General features: G+C 46.8%; 1 protein-coding gene across 3 annotated transcripts in view; it reads right to left on the reverse strand.

Annotated features, from left to right (window-relative positions):
• XYLT2 (xylosyltransferase 2) overlaps positions 1–21,937 on the reverse strand; it is a 33,364-nt gene extending 11,427 nt beyond the window's left edge. Inside the window, exons 1-5 of one of the 3 annotated variants that reach the window (XM_053375799.1) lie at positions 21,614–21,937; positions 5,399–5,873; positions 4,470–4,645; positions 3,281–3,483; positions 1,384–1,464 (exon numbers count right to left, since the gene is read on the reverse strand). In XM_053375799.1, the coding sequence (XP_053231774.1) occupies positions 1,384–1,464; positions 3,281–3,483; positions 4,470–4,645; positions 5,399–5,873; positions 21,614–21,754 (1,076 nt within the window). In that variant the 5' untranslated portion in view covers positions 21,755–21,937. The remainder of the gene's footprint in view (positions 1–1,383; positions 1,465–3,280; positions 3,484–4,469; positions 4,646–5,398; positions 5,874–21,613) is intronic. The other 2 variants (XM_053375797.1, XM_053375798.1) reach the window with 2 other exon arrangements.
• Positions 21,938–22,373: the final 436 nt, after the last annotated feature.

Below are 22,373 nucleotides of genomic sequence, written 5' to 3' on the forward strand. Positions count from 1 at the left end.
TGCCTGCAGCACCTCTGACCACCATTCAAGGCACCACAGGGTGCCATGGCACACTGGTTGAAAACCACTGTACTAGATCATTGGTGGGGAACCTGGTTACTGGGACTACAACTCCAGCCTCCCTTGACCCTTGCTCTAGCTCTGGCCTACCTCTCAGTGTAAACACAAGCCATTGAACCTGAGCTTCCACCCACCATGAACCACCATTGGCAGGATTGGCAGCAACGGCAGCAGAAATGCCCTATGCTTATATTTTATTCCATTCTCAGTTATGCTGTTTTTAATGCGCATTTTAATATTTGACTTCTTTTAGTAAAGCTTTCTTTGGAAATGTTTAAGATTTTGTTGTTTACTTTGCTGCATTAAATGCACATTCTGTAGCTGACCTTCTTTGCCATGTTTTATTCTGAAATCTTTTCATATTTTGAAATCTTTTATGACAGTAATTTAGTTTCCTGTTAAAATACATTGCTTGGAATGTATACTTTATACAGTCGTACCTTGGTTTTCGAACAGCTTAGTTCTTGAATGTTTTGGCTCCTGAATGCCGCAAACCTGGAAGTGCGTGTTCCGGTTGCGAACTATTTTTGGAAGCCAAACGTCCAACGGGGCTTCTAATTGGCTGCAGGAGCTTCATGCAGCCAATCCGAAAACACGCTTTGTTTTCCAAACGTTTTGGAAGTCGAACAGACTTCCGAGATGGATTCTGTTCGACTTCCAAGGAATGACTGTATTTGACTTTCTTCAGCAATGCTTTCTTCTGGATTGTTTTATTTGCTGTTTTAATGTGTTGCAAGCCGCTTTGAGGCTTTTTCTTAAAAAATATACAGCAGTATAGAAATTAAACGAATAAGAACAACAATAATAATAATGCTGGCTGGGGCTGATGGGAGCTGGAGTTCAACAGCTGGAAAGCTGCAGAACAGTCACTCCTGTTCAGGAAAGAGGCTTCCACAGCTACCATGATTCTGCCAACACTTTCCCTTCAAGGTATAGGAGGAGCCTCTTAGGCAGCAGTCAGGCAGCAGCAAATGAAACTGGCAGCAGAGTTGCCAAAAAAAACCACACAAAGATAAACTGAGGAGAAGACTATGAGAAGTTTTCAGATTATTCGCTTACAGCAGAAACATCTTATCTACAACCTTTGCACTGTAATGGATTTCCGTTGTTTTGGGTTGCAGCTAGAGTTGTGATAGGAGCAGTGGGAGGACAACGATCAGGAACATGGTGAACACACAGTTTTGTTCCAGCAGAAGGCCCAATAAAGATTCCTTTAACTTTTCCAAACCTTTGGGCAAACCCCCATTCTCACCACCACCTCTACCCCACTCATGGTTCATTTTTAACCTCCTCGCCATGCTGTCTCTCAATCGAGGGAATTACCTGGCATTATCTCGGCCGTGAGACTTCAGGAAATTCTTGTCTCGGTGTTTCGACAGGAATGTCACCAGCTCCTCGTTGGTCCTGCAGGTGGCAGCAATTCAAAGGAAGAATCCAAACAACCAAAGCAGGGGTTCAGTGGCAGGACTAGAGGGCTTTTCAGATAAGTCAATTATAGTACGATGGAGTGGGGAGGGGAAATCATGGAGGCAAGTGCTGCCCCAACCTATCTGAATCTGTCTGAAGAGAGACTGCACACAACAATATATGTCTGGCTTCTTCCCACATTATCAAAACCCCTGTTTTTCCAAGTTCCCCTCATGGAGAAAGTCCTGCACTCATCCCACCCCCCCTTGGGGTCCCTTTCAACTCTATAATTCTACGATGTACATGAATTTTCAAAAAGAGAACAGCAGGACAGGAAATACGACGCAGCTTCTGCAGGAACAGAGAATGCAACGCTTATGTTTTAGTGATGAAGCCATCCAGTGTATTTTGGAAAGCCTTTGTCTAGTAATATGAATCTGCCTGGGCAAAAGAGGAAAGAACTAACTGGTGAAGCCCACACACTTCAGTGGTGCAATGATTAAGAGTAAAGGATGAAGGCAGTTTGAGACTTGTCAGGCTCTTTGTTAATGGATAAAAAAGTGGCAGCTTTTAAGCTCTCAAGGTATTCTTTGAAGAGCAGAAACTCCAATGTGGCCTAATGCAAAAGTAAAAAACCGAGTTATTATTTGTGGTCAGCCACTGTCTAAACCAAGTATAGGGGAAATAACATTCGGAATTGTTAAAAGAACTAACGGACTGTCTCTCCTCCATCATAAAAAGAGTCGCAAAGGGGAGCACTTTCCCGCAAGTTTGTTGCAGAAGTTAATCATAACAAGTTTGCAAGGGCTGCTGCCTCGAATCCAAGAGACCCAGATGTGCCAAGTAACAAACGCTTGGTATAAAAATGACAGCAGGGGGTGCTACACCAATTTTTATTTTTTCGCTCCACGTATATTCCCTCTTAATCTGGTACAAACTGTTTCCAGGCAGGCTAGGCGCTGCAGCTGAGGGACCCTGGACCAGAAGGTCTCAGGTCCAATCCTTAGAATCTCCAGGCAAGGCAGGTAGAGACCCCACCTATAATCCTGGGGAGCCGTTGCCAGTAGATGTAGGTAATACTGAACTAAATGGACCAATAGTCAGTACAGTGGTACCTCTACTTACGTTCACCTCCGGTTACATATCCTTTGGGATACATATGTCGCAAACCTGGAAGTATCTTTCTGGGTTTCACCACGCAGACATGCACAGAAGCGCTTTACGCACCATGCACATGTGCAGAAGCGCTAAACCGCACCATGCAAATGCACCTCCAGATACGCACACCTCAAAATCCGACCGGAGCTCTGGAACGGATCCCGCCTGCAACCAGAGGTACCACTGCACAAAGCAGCTCCCTATATTCCTGGCCCTGAATAGCATGGCAATTCCACTGTTCTCAGTGTCTCATTTAAAGTCAACAGTTGTTCTGCACAAACACAACAATTCACGCCTCCAGCACTCAGAGAAGCGATTCCGTTTCAGAAACCTTCAGAAGCAGCCAAGATCTGAAAATCTGGGTTAATTGCCCTGCATCCTAGCCAAACCCTACTCTATTCCCGTTACTGGGTCTCCCTGATTTATTAAAAGGGTGTTTGCCTTGTCCTGCCTCCCTCAAGATGTGGCATCCTGCTTGCCTTCTTTCCCATTTTCCAACATGCAAACTCTCTCCCACCAACTGCTCAGGTGAGGCTAGAGAAGGTGAGGAGCCTCCAACTCTAAGCCATGGTGTTTGAGTAGTCAAAGCCTCAGCTAACCTTGCAGGTAATTCCCTGCTCTGTTTCCCCTTCGCTCTTCCCCCAATGAAACGAACCTGGTAGGGTAGTCTGTGGCACTCAAGTTGATGAAGTAGTCCCAGGCCCAGTCTGCCATCTCCAGCAAGTCTTTCATGCTGCGCAGGTACATCTTCAGCAAGCTGGCGCCACCCCAGATAGTGACCATGCGCCAAGGGGTGACCCGGATGTTGGGATAGTGCTGGGCCAACTCCACCACTTCGCGGTGCAGGTAGGTGGAGCGCTGAAAGGGGACAGAACCAAGTTTGAGTCCCAGGGGGAGGAGCGTTGCTTCATTTGGTCCGTTCCTTCCTTCCTAGAAGGAGCTCTTTGAAAAATGGAGAGTAGTGCAAAACCTTGCTATTCTGGGAGGACTTTGGAAGAAATGTGACGGTGTCTGCTTTCATTTGCAGGATTTTTGCTCCTACGGGATTACACACACCTCTAACATTTTCCTTTGTTTGTGCCAGGGGACCTAAGGGAAAGGATCTTGCAACGGACTATATATATATTTCTGTTCTACAATTTAGAATACTCATTTAAGCATCCTTAAAATATCAATGACTTCCCTTCTCTTTCCATGGTTCATTTTGCATATCATAAATCCTGCATATTTTACATAAACCAAAACATTCAGTATTCCATTATTACACCCATATAAACTTATTTACACTGCTGAATTTATCTTAAGGCTGCCAACGCTTTCAAGTGTACACAATCTCCCCCCATACATTCAATGAACATTTTCCAATCTTCTCTAAATGTATGTTCTTCTTGTTCTCTTATTCTATATGTTAAGTCTGCAAGCTGCGCATATTCCGTCAGCTTAAGTTGCCATTATTCTTTAGTTTGGACCTCACTCCTTTTCCATTTTGGGGCTAACAAAACATGGGCTGTAGTAATGGCATACATAAATAACCTCCCCCCCCCCCGCCTTCTTTTTTTTGCAACAGGCTTCAATGAAGGTAGGAGTGACACATCTTCCTATCAGTAAAGCCAGAGATAAGACAAGGGAGAGAAGATTCACAGTGCCCAGAGAGAACTCAGGGGAAGGGGTGGCAGTCTTTGGGCTGTACAGCAGGGAGTGTTGTGCAGAGGGCAAGACACGGTTGCTCCAGGCGACCTAGCAGGGAGACCTGTGGACTCTTGGTTGGTCCCATTCCTCCCGCCTCCCTCCCTCCTCTTAGTGCCAAGCTGTATTAGCACAGGCCAGGAGGCCACCTGCTTTACCTTATCCACATGGATGTAGAAGAAATGTTGCTGGTGATACACAGCCTTGATGAAGCGCTTCAGCTGACGGATGGCTCGCCCGTGAACGACCAGCATGTAGGCAATCCGAACTGGCTTGCTCACAGAGGCGTGGAGCATTCGGCTTTCATCCCACTGGATAATGGGGCTGACTTTCCCTGCAGAGATCAGAAGGGGTTGCAGATGGACTCAAGGTTATCTGAGCAGGAAGGGGGAGAGAAGAGGAGCTAGTGCACAAGCTCCTGAGGCCAAATGACCTTGAGGTCAGAAGAAAAGCTGCATTCCTACCCTGATCTCAGAAATACAGGGTGGAAGAATAACCTAAAGCAACACATTTATACTGTCATCCAACTAGCAGCTGCAACATATCAGAAATAAATATGCACCCAAGCACAGAGAAAGGCAAAAAAAAGGGCACAACCATCTTTTTCTGTGTGCAAATCAGACCTAAGTCTGGGTAAAAACCAGGCAGGGATCGAACCTGGGACCTTCTGCATGCAAAGCAGATGCTCCACTCCTGAGTTGGTACAGCCCTTCCCAAATTAGATGGCCCATGACCCATTTAATTAAGGGGGTTGTCAACTTCTCTCTTTGGCCATAGTGCAGTGGCAAGACAGCTGATTTGCACACAGGAGGCCTCAAGTTGTCTCCAGCTAAAAAGAATCCCAAGCACCTAGGTTGGGAAAGACCTGTGGTTTGTTCCGCTGCTAGTCAGAGTGTACAGACCCATGCTCTCACTCAGTGGGAGGCTGCTTCCATCGTATCCATGGGGCAATAGTCTGCTCAGTGACTGCGTTGGTGCCTGCAGAGGGTAAATGTCTCTATCCTGAGACAAGAGAACCACATAGCACCGAAGAAGCATCCTCTCTGCAAAGCGGAAACTGTGCTGCAAAGGTGAATTCAGGTCTCACCTGAAAGCTGGCACTGCCGGGGTACGGAGCGCGGCATAAGGTTCCCGGCTTGGTGCAGGCACACCACGTTGGCTATCTCCTGCTGGCACTGTTTGCTGCTGGCTCTGGCTAACGCAGACAAGGCGTCCTTGCCGGCGATCTCACACTTGGGAGTGAAGTTGTTCTCTGTGGGCTGGGGCGCCCCTTCCACGCTGCCCGTGTCCCCGTGCTGGAAGACGGCTAGCTGGGCGTCTCCTCTGAGCTCCGTCAGATTCCTTTGGCTCGAGGAGTCCAAGTAGACGGGGAACCGGCGCCCAGGTTTGTGCTTCCCCGTAACCGCTCTCACCACTTTGGCCACCAGGACTCCGGGGTTGTCCGGACGGCTCTTCCATCGCCCATGCTTCCGGCTCAAGCTGCCCCTGCGGCCTGCCGAGCTGTCCAAATCCTTGGACCCTTCCCCGTTCTGAAGCAGCTGGGCCTTCTTCTGCCGTCCCTTCTCCAGTTTCAATCACACACACACGCAGAATAAAAATAAAAGAGGGAAAGAAGAATTAACTTCAGGGTTCATCTCCAAGCTACTTTGCAGCATTAAAAATGAAAGTTATCAGCACCCTTTCCATTTTCTAAAAGGAGACGAGCTTTTTAATTAATGTACAAGAGTACATACATGCATCTTCCCAGGGAACTCTGGGAATTGTAGCTGTGTAAGGCGAATTCCCAGTTCCTGGGAGTCTTTGGGAGAAGCCATGACTGTTTCAAAGCGGTACAATACTGCTTAAAATGTACGGTGCAGATGGGGGCGATAGTTACACAGATAGTAACAAAGACAGCTAGTGCAGAGGAATGTCAGAGTAGAGCTAGGGAAACCTGGATTCAGATCACCACTCAGCTATGAAGCTAGATGGCTTTACCCATTACTCTTTCCCCCAGCTGAACCTACCTCACAGGGTTGCTGCAAGGATAAAAAGACCAGGGATTGGGGCGGGGGGAAGAGAACCATATACACTACCTTGGTGTCCTTGAAAGAAAGGCGAGGTGTAAGAGCAAAAACAAACAAACAAACAAACAAACATATTTCTCTATTTATGGCACGTTCATCTATATTTACAGTAAATCAGATCTGTGTCAAGAGAAATATTAGATTCACAGAATCTTGCAAGAGGCATACATTTACAATTCCAAAGAAAAAATCTACCACCTCTGTCACCCTACACGTTTTACTCCAAAGGAAGACCCACCTTGTTTAACAGGAATAAAAACCATGTAAATGGACATAGGACTGCATAGGAACCTGTGACCCTCCAGATGTTTTTGGAACTACTACAGTGGTGCCTCGGGTTAAGAACTTAATTCATTCCGGAGGTCTGTTCTTAACCTGAAACTGTTCTTAACCTGAGGTACCACTTTAGCTAATGGGGCCTCCCACTGCCGCCGCATGATTTCTGTTCTCATCCTGAAGCAAAGTTCTTAACCAGAGGTACTATTTCTGGGTTAGCAGAGTCTGTAACCTGAAGTGTCTGTAACCTGAGGTACCACTGTACTCCCATTGCTGCTGATCGCTGATCGTGCTGGTGGAGTTGACAGGATTTGGGAGTCCAACTTGGGAGAGCACAAATCCGCCCTCTCTGTTCTACAGCTTTTCATTGGTTGGGATTCTTCACTCCATTCCATTCTGCCTCCCCCAGTTTTCCTGCCCTCCCCAACAAGCACTCAGCATTCTGTGGACACCGAGCATGCTCAGTCCACACTGCCGCCATTTTTTGACCCCATGTGCTCTCTCTCTCTCTCTCTTCCTAAACATTTTCCTACTTCTGCAAGCCTTGGGAGTGCCCCAGAGCGTGCTATTCCTCCCCTCTTGTTTCTTCTTGGCTCCATAATTCTGGCTACGGTCCTATTGGCACTCAGCAGCTGAGTTCAGACAGAATGATTAAGCTTAGCTGATTTTAGATAACTATTAGCAGGCAAAAACAATCCCCCCACTCCAGTCCTCCTTCCCTATGGTTATTGTTGTTTTAATCTGCTTTCGTTGTGGGTTAAAATACAGGTGCTTATCCACAAAACCACATTAGTCCTTTAAAAAGAATATATCTATATAAATATAACTGTTTGCTCCCCCACCGTAACAACCATCCATTTCAAGAACATTTCTATTGTTCCTCAATCCATTTTTTTCTCTGGCAAGTATGCATTTCTCCCTTTCCATTATGAGAGCAAGCTTCTTCTTTCTTTAGTTGTGTTTCTTTTCTTTTTCTTTTTCCCTAAACAAGAACAAACTGTGTTCTCTTCCACAAAAAGGCAAACTTCTCGGAAGTGAAATGGACTGTACCCAGCAGAACTTGTAGGTGGATCTGCAGAAAGGCACCCTGCTCCATTCGGCATATGAGACATGGGGCAGCAAATGCATTCAAGACAAGAGGGACAAAGGTGACTTGCCCTCCCCACAAAGTTCCTCCTCCTCCCACCCCCCTTCTGCATTATGTTTGCACAGCTTGCAAAGCACCCAAGCTGGATGGGGCTAGTCAGGGCCGCTTCTTTTGCTTTAAAGAAAGAATGCTCAGTATGCCGCCTTCCTCATGTCTGAACTCAACGGTTTAATTGGCTCCCCCACATCCAGCTTCCAGACACATTGAGGCACTGAGAAGCTGTGCTCTTCTTCCCCCAATCCCCACCCAGCTGCCCATGTTGGTTCGCAGGCGCGGGCTTGTAAAAGTAATTTAAGAGACAGCAGAGCTGTCTGACTGGTTTAGCAATACCTTGGTAGACTCTAACATGCCAAGCTGAGCTATCTCTGACAAAAACAAAACAAAACCCCTCCTCACCTGAAGGAGTATGAGCATCCTCTTTCACACAGGGAGCTTTGACTGAAATTTCCTCCCGCAGGCATTTAGTTGTTAGGTGTTTCTCCCAAAAGGATGAGGGAATTTCCATCGGAAAAATCACTAGGATGTTTAGGGAAGCTTTTGATGTTTGATGCATTACTGTATTTTAACATTTTGTTAGAAGCTGCCCAGAGTGGCTAGGGAAGCCCAGCCAGATGGGTGGGGTATAAATAATAAATTATTATTATTATTATTATTATTATTATTATTATTATTATTAGGAAAGGACCCTGAGTGAAAGGTCTATTATGACCATGTTCTACATTCAACCAGAACCCTCTTCTTTTCAAGCTGAGCAGCTAGATAGAATAACAGAACTGCCAAGTTGGAAGGATCATCTAGGCCAGAGGTTTTCAACCTTTTTGAGTCAATGGCTCCCTTGACCAACTACGTTCTTTCTGCGGCACCCCTGTGGGGCTCAGGAGCCCAGTTACGTCACCCCTTGTTTGCAGGGCTGGCACCCTCTCACTCTTTTTCAAACACCCTCCCTTGTGGAGTGTTTCCTCAGCCTCTTCTCCCCTCTCCTTGGGGGTCCTCTGGGCAGGTGCTGCTGCCCCCCCCGGTCTCTGAGCTCCCCCCCCGCCCCCAAAAGAGGTGACTACTCACAATGCCCCACAGGGGCCTGGGACTTGTCTGTCCATTACCAGCAGCAAGGGCTGGTGGACTGGCTGGCTGGGCTCCCTCACCCACTTGCTTGCTTACTCCAAGGCCGCCTCAGCTCCTGGCACCCAGCACCCCCTGACCAGCCCCAGAGGCACCATTTGACTGCGGAACTTGTAGCCAGGGCTGCTGCAACTAACAGCTGTGCAAGCCTTTGGGGGGCAGAGACGTGACAGGGCATCAGAAGGGGGAGGGAAGGAAAGAGGGACAGAGGCCAGTACTGCCAGCGGCACCCCGGCCATCATTCAAGGCACCCCAGGGTGCCAAAGCACATTGACTGAAAACCACTAATCTAGTCCAAACTCCTGCAATTCAGGAATATATAGCTGTCCCATATGGGGCCTGAACCTGAGACCCTGGTGTTATCACCACCAAGCTCAAACCAATTGAGCTATCTCAGTGCACATAGGGGCAGGGAAGCTTTTAATGTTTGACGGATTAGTGTATTGTAATATTTTGTTGGAAGCTACCCAGAGTAGCTGGGAAAACCCAGCCAGATGGGTGGAGTATTATTATTATTATTATTATTATTATTATTATTATTATTATTATTATGGAGGACACCACAATAGCTACTATGTCCAACGCTATCAAGAGCAGGAGTGAGGACCTTTGGCACATTGGATGTTGCAGAACTACAACTCTCATCAGCCCCAGTAAGCACAGCCAATGGCCTGGGATGATGGGAGTTGTAATTCAGCAGCTTCCGGAGAGCCACAGTTTCCTCACCCCTGATCTAGAGAACCAGTTTCCCCACTCCTGCCGTAAATAATTAACAACCAGACCAGAGTCATAGCAGACAGCAGTTACCCCAGATGGGCCATCCTTTCTGATGCTCACCATCTCCAGGAAAAGTTCCTCACTTTTTAGACAAAGCAGGGGCGGTCATGCTAGCTCCTAAGAAAGAACTCCCAACATTCATTTTGGGGCAGTGCCTTTGTGAGGACCGACCAAAATGTTACCAAAAGTAGTGGCAAAGTCTTCCGTCAGGCAAGATGTTATACAAAGCAGGTGGTCAGGGGACAACAAGAGAGTAGGGAAGGGGGGTGGGAGTTTTGAAGCTCTGCTTTCCAGGTGGCATTTAACTGCTAATGACACACAGAAGTATGAAAGGGGACCTACCAGCCATGAAGATGGTGAATGTTTCTTAAAACAGTCACTTTTCCCACACACTTACCCATCTGGAAGGAAGTGCATTATGACTGCAGGGACAATGAGTGTGACAGTCTCTCTCACACACAATTTGCTATCTCCCAAGAGATGATTAATTTAGCATGCCTTTGAAGTGACCTTGCGATCAGTTCTGAATTTATAACTTGGGTTGCAGAATTATCCCCCCCAAAAAGGGGGGGGGGAGAGATTTCCTCATCACAATAAGTCAGTTGAACCTGATTGAAACTAAATAGCTTCTATTAAGTAATCATCCTTGCAGAAACGAAGTATGAGAGAGGGAAAGAGGCTATTTTTTGATGCAGGTGAAGCCTGGCTGTGGGAGCTAAGGAGAGTCCCAGGGAAATTACCACAGTAGCCAGCGAAACAAGCCAGATGCTCTCCATTATTGGTCCCCCTCTATTTGTCTATTTTCATGTATATGGCATAGCAGCATGGCTGCACATGATCCTTTAGGTTAGACTAAGGCTGGGGAACCTGTTGCTTGTCAGATGTTGTTGGATGGACTCCCAACTCCCAGCCAGGTGGCCAGTCATCAGGAATGATGGGAGTTGCAGCCCAGAAACATCTGGAGGGCCAAAGTCCCCATCCCTGCATTTGAAAGTAAAAACTTCTCTGCCATTTGGGTCAACTTCCTGTCTCTTTGCATTGCCCAGGGCTGGCTGTTTTAGTACTGAGAAAACCACCGATTAGAACAAGCAAGGAGTGATCAAATACCTCTTCCTTTCCCAAACCACTAGGTCTAGTGTGGTGCTGCATCTCTCTACAATTATCAACTAATTGCCATGTATGGATCAACACCTCCATGCATTGTCTATGTCTGCTTTGATTTCAATTGACAATGGATCTGTGACTCATTTCATACTTTTTTTTTAACTCTCCCAAATGCATATCTAAAGAGGTTGCTCATTTTATACATGTTGATTTCCTTCTCCGAATTTCTTCTGCCCATCTGCCACCCCAATGCTCCAGTTTAACTCAAGTGCCCCATGTGTTTTTTCCCCATGGTTTCTTACTGCAGAGTGACCCACACGTTGTGCTCTGCTTGGAGGTGTTCCACGACCATACAAAGACAAAATGCTTAAAGTGAAATCTGGGGGAGGCAATCTCTAGGACTATCATCAAAGGGTCAACTCTGAAGTACTTCAAGCGCTATGTACACAACATTCATGTGTAAAAATCAGAGCACATTACTTGAACGTGTCAAGTCTCTTTAAAACCAAACATGACTTCTCCAGCAACTGCTTTCGCATGAAATACGCCCTCCCCACTCTGAAGCGATGCAAACACTTGCAAAAGCAAGGATGCTAAACTGGAATAAACCCTCAGGCAAGATGGTTCACATGAACGCAGCTTCAGAAGCAGTGTCATTTTAGATGTGAATCATCAGCAGGACCAGGGAATGAATACAATTATTTCCCATAACCTTAGTTAATGTTACACTGAATAACTGGTTAGGATGGCAGACAGTGCTCTTAAAGACTGCACTTTGGACGTGTGTGGGATGGCTGAATTCATCCCGCTTACCTCTAAATGACTACTTGAAGTCAAGGTGGTAAGATATTGAGCTGGTTATGCTTCCCTGTTTGTGTAGCACACACTGTAATCCTGTAGCCAAGGGAGGCACAGTGGACCAAGGGTCAGGACTCTTAGGTTGCTACACAACCCTCAATTTCTCGATAGCTGCTAACAGGGAAAGCTTTATAAGGGAGGGAGTCCTACTGCTAAGGCCCAGCTGGGGTATTTGGTTCCGCAGGTGGCCAATCTGTATTGTAGGGCAAGGAAATGGGGCCCCTAAAGGAATACCCCTCTCAATAACCAGATGGTTGGGGTGGTCTTAAAACTCACAGATCCTGAAAGGCACCCCCCCAGTAGAGACCAGAGAATGAAAGGCTGGGAGAAAACCAATTTAGGGTGACATGTTTATTGAGAATTCAGCCTGATTTCTTTCTTTCTATATATATAGAGAGAGAGGGGGGGAGTTGGAAGGGACCCAAGGGTCCTCTAGTCCAACCCTTTGCAATACAGGAATCTCAGCTAAAGCATCCATGACTGATGACCATCCAATCTCTGCTTAAAAACATCCCAGGAAGGAGAGTCCACCACCACTTGTGGGAGTCTGTTCCCCTGCCAAACAGCTCTTACTGTCAGAAAGTTTTTTCGAATGATTAGTCAGAATCTCCTTTCTTCTACCTTGAAGCCATTGCCTCAAGAGTCCTACCCTCAAGAGCAGGAGAAAACAAGCACGTGACAAGCATCCCTCTTCCATGTGACAGGCCTTAAGATATTTGAATATGGCTATCATATCTCCTCTCAGTTTCCTCTTTTCCAGGCTAAACATACCCAGCTCCTTCAAGCACTCCTCATAAGGCTTAGTTTCCAGACCCTTGATCATCTTGGTTGCCCTCCTCTGCACACGTTCCAACTTGTCAACATCCTTCTTAAATTGTAGAGCCCAGAACTGGACACAGTATTCCAAGTGTGGTCTGACCAAGGCAAAATTGAGTGGTACAATTACTTCCCTTGTTCTGGACACCATACTTCTGTTGATGCAGCCTAGAATAGCACTAGCTTTGCTTTTTTGCTGCTGCGTCATACCGTTGACTCATGTTAAGCTTGTGGTCCACCAAGACCCCTAGATCCTTTTCGCACGTGCTGCTAGTAAGCCAGGTGTCCCCCATCCTATATTTGTGCAGCTGATTCTTCCTTCCTAAGTGCAGAACATTACATCTGTCCCTATTGAAATTTGTTTTCATTTTGACATTATGTCAAAGCAAGCAATACCCCACACTCTCCAGTGGATTCCCATCCTTTACTTATTACAGAAAGTCTGACCTTTTTGGGGACCTCCAAAGCAGCTGTAATTCTGGAATCACCCCTAGATGAATGTACTGCAGAAGCAGTAATGTTGGTCTATTAAGAAATTATAATAATAGGATGCTGACCAACCTGGACTCTGGGCTTTCACACTAACTAGCTTTTCTGATTTCTACATATGCCTTGCTGCTTAGCAATCAACCCAATCAGCCAACTTCTGCCATGTTTTTTTACCAGCAGTTCTGGTTTTTTGTTTGGAACAGACTAAACACAAGCAAAGTCCTTTTAGAGAAAGAAAAAAACCACAACTTCCCCTGGTTTCCTCTTCAAGCATGCATCCTAGAGAGAGAGAGAGAGAGGCCAGAACGGGCAGAGATAACAGCTCATTAGTCACCAGGCAAAGCCATCTGTTCAGGGACTTATAAATCTGTTTTCTCCACTATGAAGGTGAGAGCCGAGGAGGGAGGCTGGCAAACAACTGAAGTTTTGCTCTCTACTCAGATACAAACATCCTGCCAGGGGCAGCCAGGCACCTCCGTGAGGAAGGAAATCCTTTTGGAAAGGATGGCGCTCGCCTTCAATCTTCGGCTGAGGAAGCAAGGAGGAACACATGCTTCAGGAGCCTGCAGCCCAGGATATTTTCTCCCTGCCTGCCTGCCCTCTCTGGAGCAAAGGGGTTTTGTTTACTCGCAGAGCTAAACTCCATGCAGCACGGAGGCAAGTGTCTCTGCTCCTTTCCAGCACATTGCCCTCTCACAGTCAAGCCCACTGCATCATACTTCCAAATGAAGACACCCCTAGAGACAAATACGTTTTCCTCACTTCACACATGCTGGAAGAGAAAGAGAGAGTGACGAGACAAGGAAGGCGAGACAGGCTGCCAGAACACCTGTCTGCTGCTCCCCCCTTCCGCAATGTGCACGGCTGAGCATTAAGAACGGGCCTCCTAACTGGTGGCTGTTGCTGGCAGATCCATCTCTCCCAGAAGGAGCTCTTAATCTAGCCTGTGACAGGTGAGAAGGCATCCCTCCTCTCCCTCTCCTTCCTTCAGCTGCCAGTTAATGAACTCAGTGGCTCCTAATTGCTGCACGGTGCCAGAGCAATCCCTTCTGTTCGATCCATGGAGGAAGGAAAATAAATTACTCCCAACTTCTGTTTAACACTTCGGCAGAACTTTTTGGCAAAGTCTCTGCTTGCATGGATTCCCCGCTGCTCGTCGGGACAGGCGCTCTTATATTTCACGACTCTCGTCGCCATGTTGCTTCATCTCCGCCATTTGCGCTTGCTGGTAAAACCAACAGATTCTCACGGGAGCTCTCAAGACATCCCGTACTTCCAGGAGATATACAAAACAGGCTATCTTCTGCATCCAGGTGGTACTTTGCCACACTGCCTGCGTCACTGCAAGTCACAGCCCAAATTTTCACAGGTCTTTGGGATTACTTTATTGTGGATTTGACCACTCAACATCAAAATAGGTTTGTTACAGAGTACCAAACATCCACGTAGGGCTTAATCCGTCAGCTACCTTCTAACAAAGCTGTAACCAATATGGCACTCTTTGGATGTCTGTTTGACCACAGCTCCCATCCAGACACAGTGGAGAAAGCCAGAGATACTCTTCATGGGTTTTGGGGCAAAAGTGGAACATACCCAAATACAACCAAAACAGCAGGAGATTATGATTTTTTAAAAACAAAATACAAAACTGGGATTTTTTTTAAAATAATGCAGCCTGTGAAAGAAAATACAAGATGCAAGTGGTACCCAGAACAGAAATACATTAGTAGAGACTGGGGATAGGTAAAGGGGGGTGGAAATAAGCCAGGTTGGTTCTGGAGCAGGGGCTGGGATGGTGAACCTACGGCACAGACCAGGCAAGGGACAAGGGTGGTGCTGTGGTCTAAACCACTGAGCCTCTTGGGCTTTCCGATTGGAAGGCCAACGATTCAAATCCACATGATGGGATGAGCTCCCATTGCTCTGTCCCAGCTCCTGCTAACCTAGCAGTATGAAAGCACACCGGTGCAAGTTGATAAATAGGTACCGCTGCAGCAGGAAGGTAAACGGTGTTTCTGTGCACTCTCGCTTCTATCACTTTGTTCTGTTGCACCAGAAGCGGTTTAGTCATGCTGGCCACATGACCCAGAAAGCTGTCTGTGGACAAACGCCGGCTCCTTCAGCCTGAAGCGAGATGAGCGCCCCAACCCCAGAGCTGCCTTTGACTGGACTTAACTGTTGAGGGGTCCTTTGCCTTTTTACCTTACAGACCAGGCTCATCAAGCTGCTTGAAGCGGCCTGCAAGCCCCATGGCAAAATTGGCAGCACTTCTTCCTCTTATAAAGGGGCCTTTCTTGCCCCTTGTGTGCAACAGCTCCTAGGAGGGTTTTAGCGCTCAGGAAATAGGAATAAGCACCCTGACCTAGCAATGGGAGTACACAAGAAGGAGGAAAGTCATGGTAAACAGAGGGTTTTCCTTCCTATTGCAGGGCTGGGGAAAATCATAGGTAGCTAGCTGCTCAAAATTGATGCTGGCTACTAGGAACTGGAAATGTTGTACCACTTTGCTACTGGCATCTAAAACCCTGCCATGCAGCTCTTACAAACTGAAGTTTGGGATCAGAATTTTGCCTCCTAGCGCTGCTGCATGCAACCAAAGTGTTTGATTCCATACTTTCAGCATGACTGTGGTTTTTGGACTTCCTTATTTTGTGACTAACAGACACCAGCACAGTGATTATTCTAGGTCTAATTACATCCATTTTTACCAGCACTCCTATTTTTTGGCATCGTATGAGCCACGTCACGCCATGTACAAAATGTATAGCCCACTACTTATGATAATCACACATGCATGTAACAGGCTACAGCTTCTCAATGCATATATGCTGTAATCACATACGAATGTGGCTTTGCACACATAGAAATTGTGAAATGTGTGAAGTGGCCCCTGAGTTCCAGAGGCTAACCGTGTTCTTCTGTGTTTAAAAGTACTTTCTTTTGTCTGTCACCTGCTGATCTGTGAATACAGTGGTATCTCTGGTTACAAACTTAATTCGTTCCGGAGGTCCGTTCTTAACCCGAGGTACCACTTTAGCTAATGGGGCCTCCCACTGCCACCGGCGTGCGATTTCTGTTGTCATCCTGAGGTAAAGTTCTTAACCTGAGGTACGACTTCCGAGTTAGAGAAGTCTGTAACCCAAAGTGTTTGTAACCAGAGGTGTTTGTAACCTGAGGTACCACTGTATACAAAGCTGACATATACCAGCCCAGACGATTTGTCCATTAAGCCCAGCATTGCCAACTCTGCCAGCAGCAGCTCCCTAGGGGACTCAGGCAGAGAAAGGTCTTCCCCATCACCTGCTATCTATTCTTCTTAGTTGGAAATATGGAACCTGTGACTTTCAAAGCGTCCAAAGCATGTACTCTCCGCCACAGAACTGCAGCCCCTCCTTTCTCCAGATGAGATGCCTCAATTATTGTGCCGGGGGCACACATTACGTAAGAACGAAGGCTTGCCCAATCTAGCTACCAGAATAAAGAATTAAAGAAAATACACATTATTTTCCTCCTTCCTTGTTCTTGTGCTGAAGCTGTGGCCTCCCCAGGCTTACAGACAAATATACCTCCCACAACTGTAAGAGAATTGATGTTCAAACCATCTGCCTTTACAGCATTGGTGCACTTGGAGTTGCATTTCTTCTTCTGTAGCCAACAAATACTGGGCTCGTTCTCTGGGTCTTATGTATGTGTAGGGAAGGGGCTAAAACTCAAAGGGGTCAACAGCTAGTTCAGCCACCAGATCAACCGATTCAGAGTACAACGATGCGTACATGATAGGCTCAGCATTAAGCTAAATGCCTATAGCCAATATAGATGCTTTGAGATACTTTCAAAATAAGAGTCCAAGAATCTTGACTGATAGAAAAAGCATTTCAATTCATTATTTTTGTTTCAGAATGTTTTCTTTTCCTCGCCCAAGTATGCGCCAGGATGCAATATTGATACGGAATTCTGCCCCTTTCCTTTGAGAATGCCCTCTGATATAAATAAGATCAGCATAAAGTATTCATGGAGATGCTTCTTATTTCTCTAAATCTGAACACCAGGTAGATGTTTTAGATGAGACTAACAACATGATATGGACATGCTTCAAGTACCTGATGCTCCCAAGCCACATCACAACCATGTTTACTGAAGAGTGTTGCACAGAGAGGGCTTACTTTCAAGCCTTGTTTTATGCTTAGGAGGAATGGAGCCTGATCCAATATATGGGGTCCCCCCTGAAATACATTCCACTTATTTCAACAATGGGACTTCTGTGTGCACAGGATTGCAGTCTTGGGTCATTTGGACATTTTTGTTTAGCTTTCATCCAAACAATAGACAGGTTTCTATTTATCCCCCAGAGCATGCACAAAAAAAATGCCCAAGCAACAAGAACAACATATTCAGTCCTGACAATAAATAGCTGCATCTACCTGTACTTCACCTATGCTTTGGAGAGAGACATTTTTATTGTTATGAACTGCTAAGATGAAAGTAAGAAAATGTCACCCTTTTAACACTGACAAAAGATGCTTCCTTTTCAATTCAGCCCATCGTGCTGAAGCCTGGGTTTTTATATAATATAGAGAGAAACATCCTTTAAAGAATTGTTCTTTGAAAAGAGCAGTCTCCGCTTCTTGTCCCAATGTCCATTGCTCAACATCTAGATCTTTTTCAGTGAAAAACATGGCCCACAGTTAAGACCAGTTGACCCTACTCAGATTTTGAATTGATTCTTTAGTAGGAATTTTTTTGGGTCTCCCCGCTCCCCCTATATACTTAGCAGCAACCTATCATCTTGTGATAATGCTTGCTCTGAAATAACCTGAACCTCAAAAAGTTAGGAAGGCAGGCAAAAAGGAAGCAGCGATCAAAGGGGAGCTTTCCAAAAACAGAAGCAGAGCCAGAAGCAGCTGCTTTAAGCAGAAGCTAGACAGTCCAGTGGGTAAATTTAACCATCTCTTCTGGGAAGACAAAATAGAGCTGCAGGCTGCAACAGTGCTTCCGCACATCATGAAAAGAAACCCCAGATCAAAGGTCTCAGGAGAGGGACTGATTTTGCAGCATTTAAAATCAGAGCACATCATTGCTACAACTTCATAATGAAGTCAGTGGCACTTTGGAGGAAAAAGGCCAGTGAATTATAAACTTAAACCAGGTGTCATAACTGGGCTTTAAAAGATTGTTGTTGTTTTTTTAGAGTTAATTCAGGCTGTGATCCTATACTCATTTACCAGGGTGGATAGGACGTGCTTCTGTGCAGGCTTGTATAAAAGACTGCACTGCCTATTATGGGGCAATTGGACAGTTAATTTTGCAGAAGCTGTCAATAGGCTATTCAAATATTTTGCTTGTAATTGATTAAAGTTACATGTCAGGGTAGAATTCATTTTATGGCTATTTTACACAATCAGCAGTAAATGAATGCTGATAAGTTGTCATTTGATAAAATCTTCTTGCAAATTTATCACTGGGTTTGTACCACTTCAGAATGCAGCTGGCGGCCGGGGGGTGGAGGTGGGGATCATAATGTGACCGAAAGCTCTATGTCAAGAACTCCCCAGCCACGAAAAGCGTGGCATGGAGAAAACATCTTGGCTACCCTTCTGAAGCGGCAGCTCCAAGACAGCTCTACTATGTGATTCTTCTTGAACACGTAAACTGGTCCCAAATTCACACTGCTGCCTAGAGGATCAAGCAAAAGCCACCCATCCCCATCTCCTCAATGTAACACTTCAGTGGCCATATAGTGTGAGTCTACCTTATTCAACACCTGATCTCTCACTGTAGAAGACCATGGCTCTACTGTACTTGCAGAATCAGGCAGACATCGTTATGGCAGAGATTCTTGTGGAAAGGATTCCGACATTTATTTATGTCTCGGCACTATGGCTTGTCCAGTTGCGATCAGCCAGGAAGCAGCATGCGCATATGTGAAAGGATGCTGCACTCAGCTTCGCTAAACTTGTTAATGGGCTCGTGTTCTCACACAATGCATTGGGTGGATGCCCTATCCTCTGTACAAAAATGCCAATTATATTTCCCCCCCTTTTTCGCAGAATTGGAGGCAAACAGCAGGAGACCAGGCAGCCAACTACAGACTATAAATGGACAAGGGTGGAGAGTTTCAAAAGATCATTCCCTTTCTGTTTTTAGAGAACATATTATTAAGATGCCCATAACATCCGATTTCCCAAACCAGGGAGTGAAAATAGATCTCCCATTGCATGCACTATGCCAGATGTGTGTGGTAGAGACAGGAGGGATCTAGTCTATCTAATCCAGACAGACCACGTCTGCCACAGTAAGCTGTTTCTTACATAAAAGCAACAAATCTAGCTCAAGATACAAAGCAGATGTTCTGCGCCAGCAGACTTAGGGAGCTGAAAATTCCAGTGGGACTTTGAAAAGCCTCCCTGAAGATGATCAAGAACGTCAGAAAAATGCAAATTTGTATGAGTAACTAAAAGGTTCACTATCTTAGCCTGAAGCAATCTAACTTCTTTAGGTGTTCAAAAGTATTTATAAGCATTAGACCAGGGGTGAGGAAACTGTGACCATTCTCATTCCCATCAAAAACTGGAATCCTACAACAAATACAAGACCACATGAAAATGCATCATGCTCCTCCACCCTGATTTTATGCTAAGTCAGACACCACAGGAACCGCAGAATGGTTGAGCTTTGCGGTGTTTCAGTTCCCTCACACGTAACCAAGTGGTCACTTCTGTAACATTCAAATTTACTTCTTCAGTAAACTTGAGGAGGAAATGCAGACCTACTCTGGAAACAGTTCAATGTGTCCAGATCAGAGGGTAAAAAAATTAAAACCAAGCAGAGAAGTAAGAGGCTGGGTACATTTCAAACCTGATTTGACAGAGAAGGGAAAAACCCAAACCGACTCAAGCTTTGAAAGCATGGTCACGTGCACAAATAGGTGTGTCACACTCTTTTTGTTTTGCTATCGGCCAAAGCCTGGCATCTCCCCATTCCTCTAGGTTTGTACAGACAAGAGAGAACTAATTTCTGCCTCTCCCATTTCCAAAGTAATTATTGGCGCGAACTAAGCTGTCCACCCCCACTTCTAAAGGTCAGGATCCTACAGCTGCTATGCAGGGGTTGATCTTAAGTAGCTCCATGTAGTGCCTGTTACCATGTGCTGAGTCGCTTTGCATGAAGCAGCTCAGCCCATTCAAACAGTGAAGACTGGAAGTTGAAACTGCTTTTATCATCCCATGGTGAAAACAATCAAATTCACATGGTGATTCTCTAGTACACACAAACCGCTCACTGAGTGGTAGCATCTGCTTCAATGAGCGATTCAAAGCGACGTAAGCCAATACTGTAAGATACAGCAGCCTGCAAACTTCCCCAGGTATTTCTCATTCCACCATCTCCGTATTCTGCTGTGTTACACCTCCCAAATACAGTGGAGTGGGCACTGCTTAATGGCAAATGGTGGCATAAAGTCTCCCCTTAAAGCAGATGCATGGTCTCTGATAGGAAGCGCTGGGCTTGACGGACACTTGGTCTGATCCAGGAGGGCCCTTCCTATGTTCTCCACCCTCCCCCAGCAAAATGTGTCAACTGGCCAGTAGATGCCATACTCCCTCAAGTCTAAATTGCAATACAGTGGTACCTCGGGTTAAGTACTTAATTCGTTCCGGAGGTCCGTTATTAACCAGAAACTGTTCTTAACCTGAAGCACCACTTTAGCTAATGGGGCCTCCCACTGCTGCCGCGCCGCCGGAGAACTATTTCTGTTCTCATCCTGAAGCAAAGTTCTTAACCCGAGGTATTATTTCTGGGTTAGCGGAGTCTGTAACCTGAAGCGTATGTACCCCGAGGTACAGTACCACTGTACCAAGTAATACCAAGCAATGAGCACACTAAAGGCATACAGTATACGGTATGTCTCCATAGCAAACGCCCCTTACACATGCAGGTCCCCAGCCACCCCTCATGCCCACTATCAGCTTCCAGCAACTTCGCAACATGCCTTCCAGAGTTAAGCAGCAACTAACTTGGGGAAGTGAGCTCCACTGCACCCAGCCCCTAAACTTCGGAGCAGACGTTCACACAAACTGGGCTGACCCAAAAACCCTGATGCATCACCCCACTACCTCCCTTACCTGTACGCAGGCCTTGCCGTCGCACCCCACCCGAGTTACCCAGCGCCACAAACGCGCGCAGCCGTCCCGACCTTGCCGCCACTTTGTAGTAGTTTCACGTAGCCCCCCATAGCACAACCCGTCCGTGGCGAGGTACCAACCACGGGCCCGGGGCTACTCGCCTTGCTCCCGAAACCAACATATTATATATATGTATGTATGTAAAAAAAAATTACATATATATATCTCGGCATAAATCTCTCTCTCTGTGCATGCCTTCCGTGTCACCCTGATGTTCCAAAGAGCACCATCACCGCCACCCTTAAATCCCTCGCGCGCCCTCGGGCGGCGGATTGACCCGACCCGCCATCCCCGGAGCAGAAGCCACCCTGGCCGGCTCTGGACACCGCTCCGCCCTCGGCGCACCCTGGCCGCCCGACGCCGGCTTCTCCGTGGCCCCGGGGGCTCTGCCCAGACCCCTTTGGCTCGCCCTCCGCCGCCGTCGCGGGAGGCAGGCGCCGGCCCCTTGCCCTGCCCTGCCGTGCCTTTACCTCTCCCTGGTCCTCTTCCTCCAGGTTGCTGAAGCTCCACACCACCAGGCCCTGGATAAGCAGGATGGCCAGCGCCGTGGCGATCGCCAGCTTGTAGCGGCGGACCAGCTTCTGCACCCGGACGCTGGCCACCATCTTCATTCCAAGGCGGCCGAGGGAGAGGGAGAGGGAGGGAGGAGGGGGGGAAGGAAAGAGACAGAGAGAGGCAGAGAGAAGGGAGGAAGGAAGGAGGGAGGAGGGAGGGAAAGAAAGAAAGAGGGCGGCGGAGTCAAGAGAGCCCTGCAGACCGCGGGAGCGAGCACGCACGGCGTGGTAGGCGCCGAGCACCCGCACCGGCGGGGAGAGAAGCGAGAAGCTGCACAAGCGCCCTGGAGCTTTTTAAGGCGTCGCTGCAGAACTCGGGGGCGGGAAAGAGGGGTGGTTGCTGCGGGGCGCCTGGGGGCGCTCGCCTGTCTTGCAGAGGACGCTGCAAGTGCAGCAGCTTAAGAAAAGATTCTTTCTCTCCCACAGTTCCTACGTTTGTGTGTTTAAATATTTTTTTTATTAAAGATTTCCTTGGTTTGCAAAAAAAGGACATGCCTTGTCTCTTTTTTCAGGTTGTAGAATCTTTCTTTCTTTTGCCTTTGAAGTGAGAGCCTGTTTTCAACGCTCCTCTTCGCCTCCGTGCACAGCGTTTAGCAAACTAGCCCTTTGCACTTTCGCTTAAAACACAAACACACACAACATTGAAGAATGCTCACATTCTGGCTGTGCTAAGAGT

Source organism: Podarcis raffonei, chromosome 2 (assembly GCF_027172205.1).
Source record: "Podarcis raffonei isolate rPodRaf1 chromosome 2, rPodRaf1.pri, whole genome shotgun sequence".
NCBI classification, from domain to species: Eukaryota; Metazoa; Chordata; class Lepidosauria; order Squamata; family Lacertidae; genus Podarcis; species Podarcis raffonei.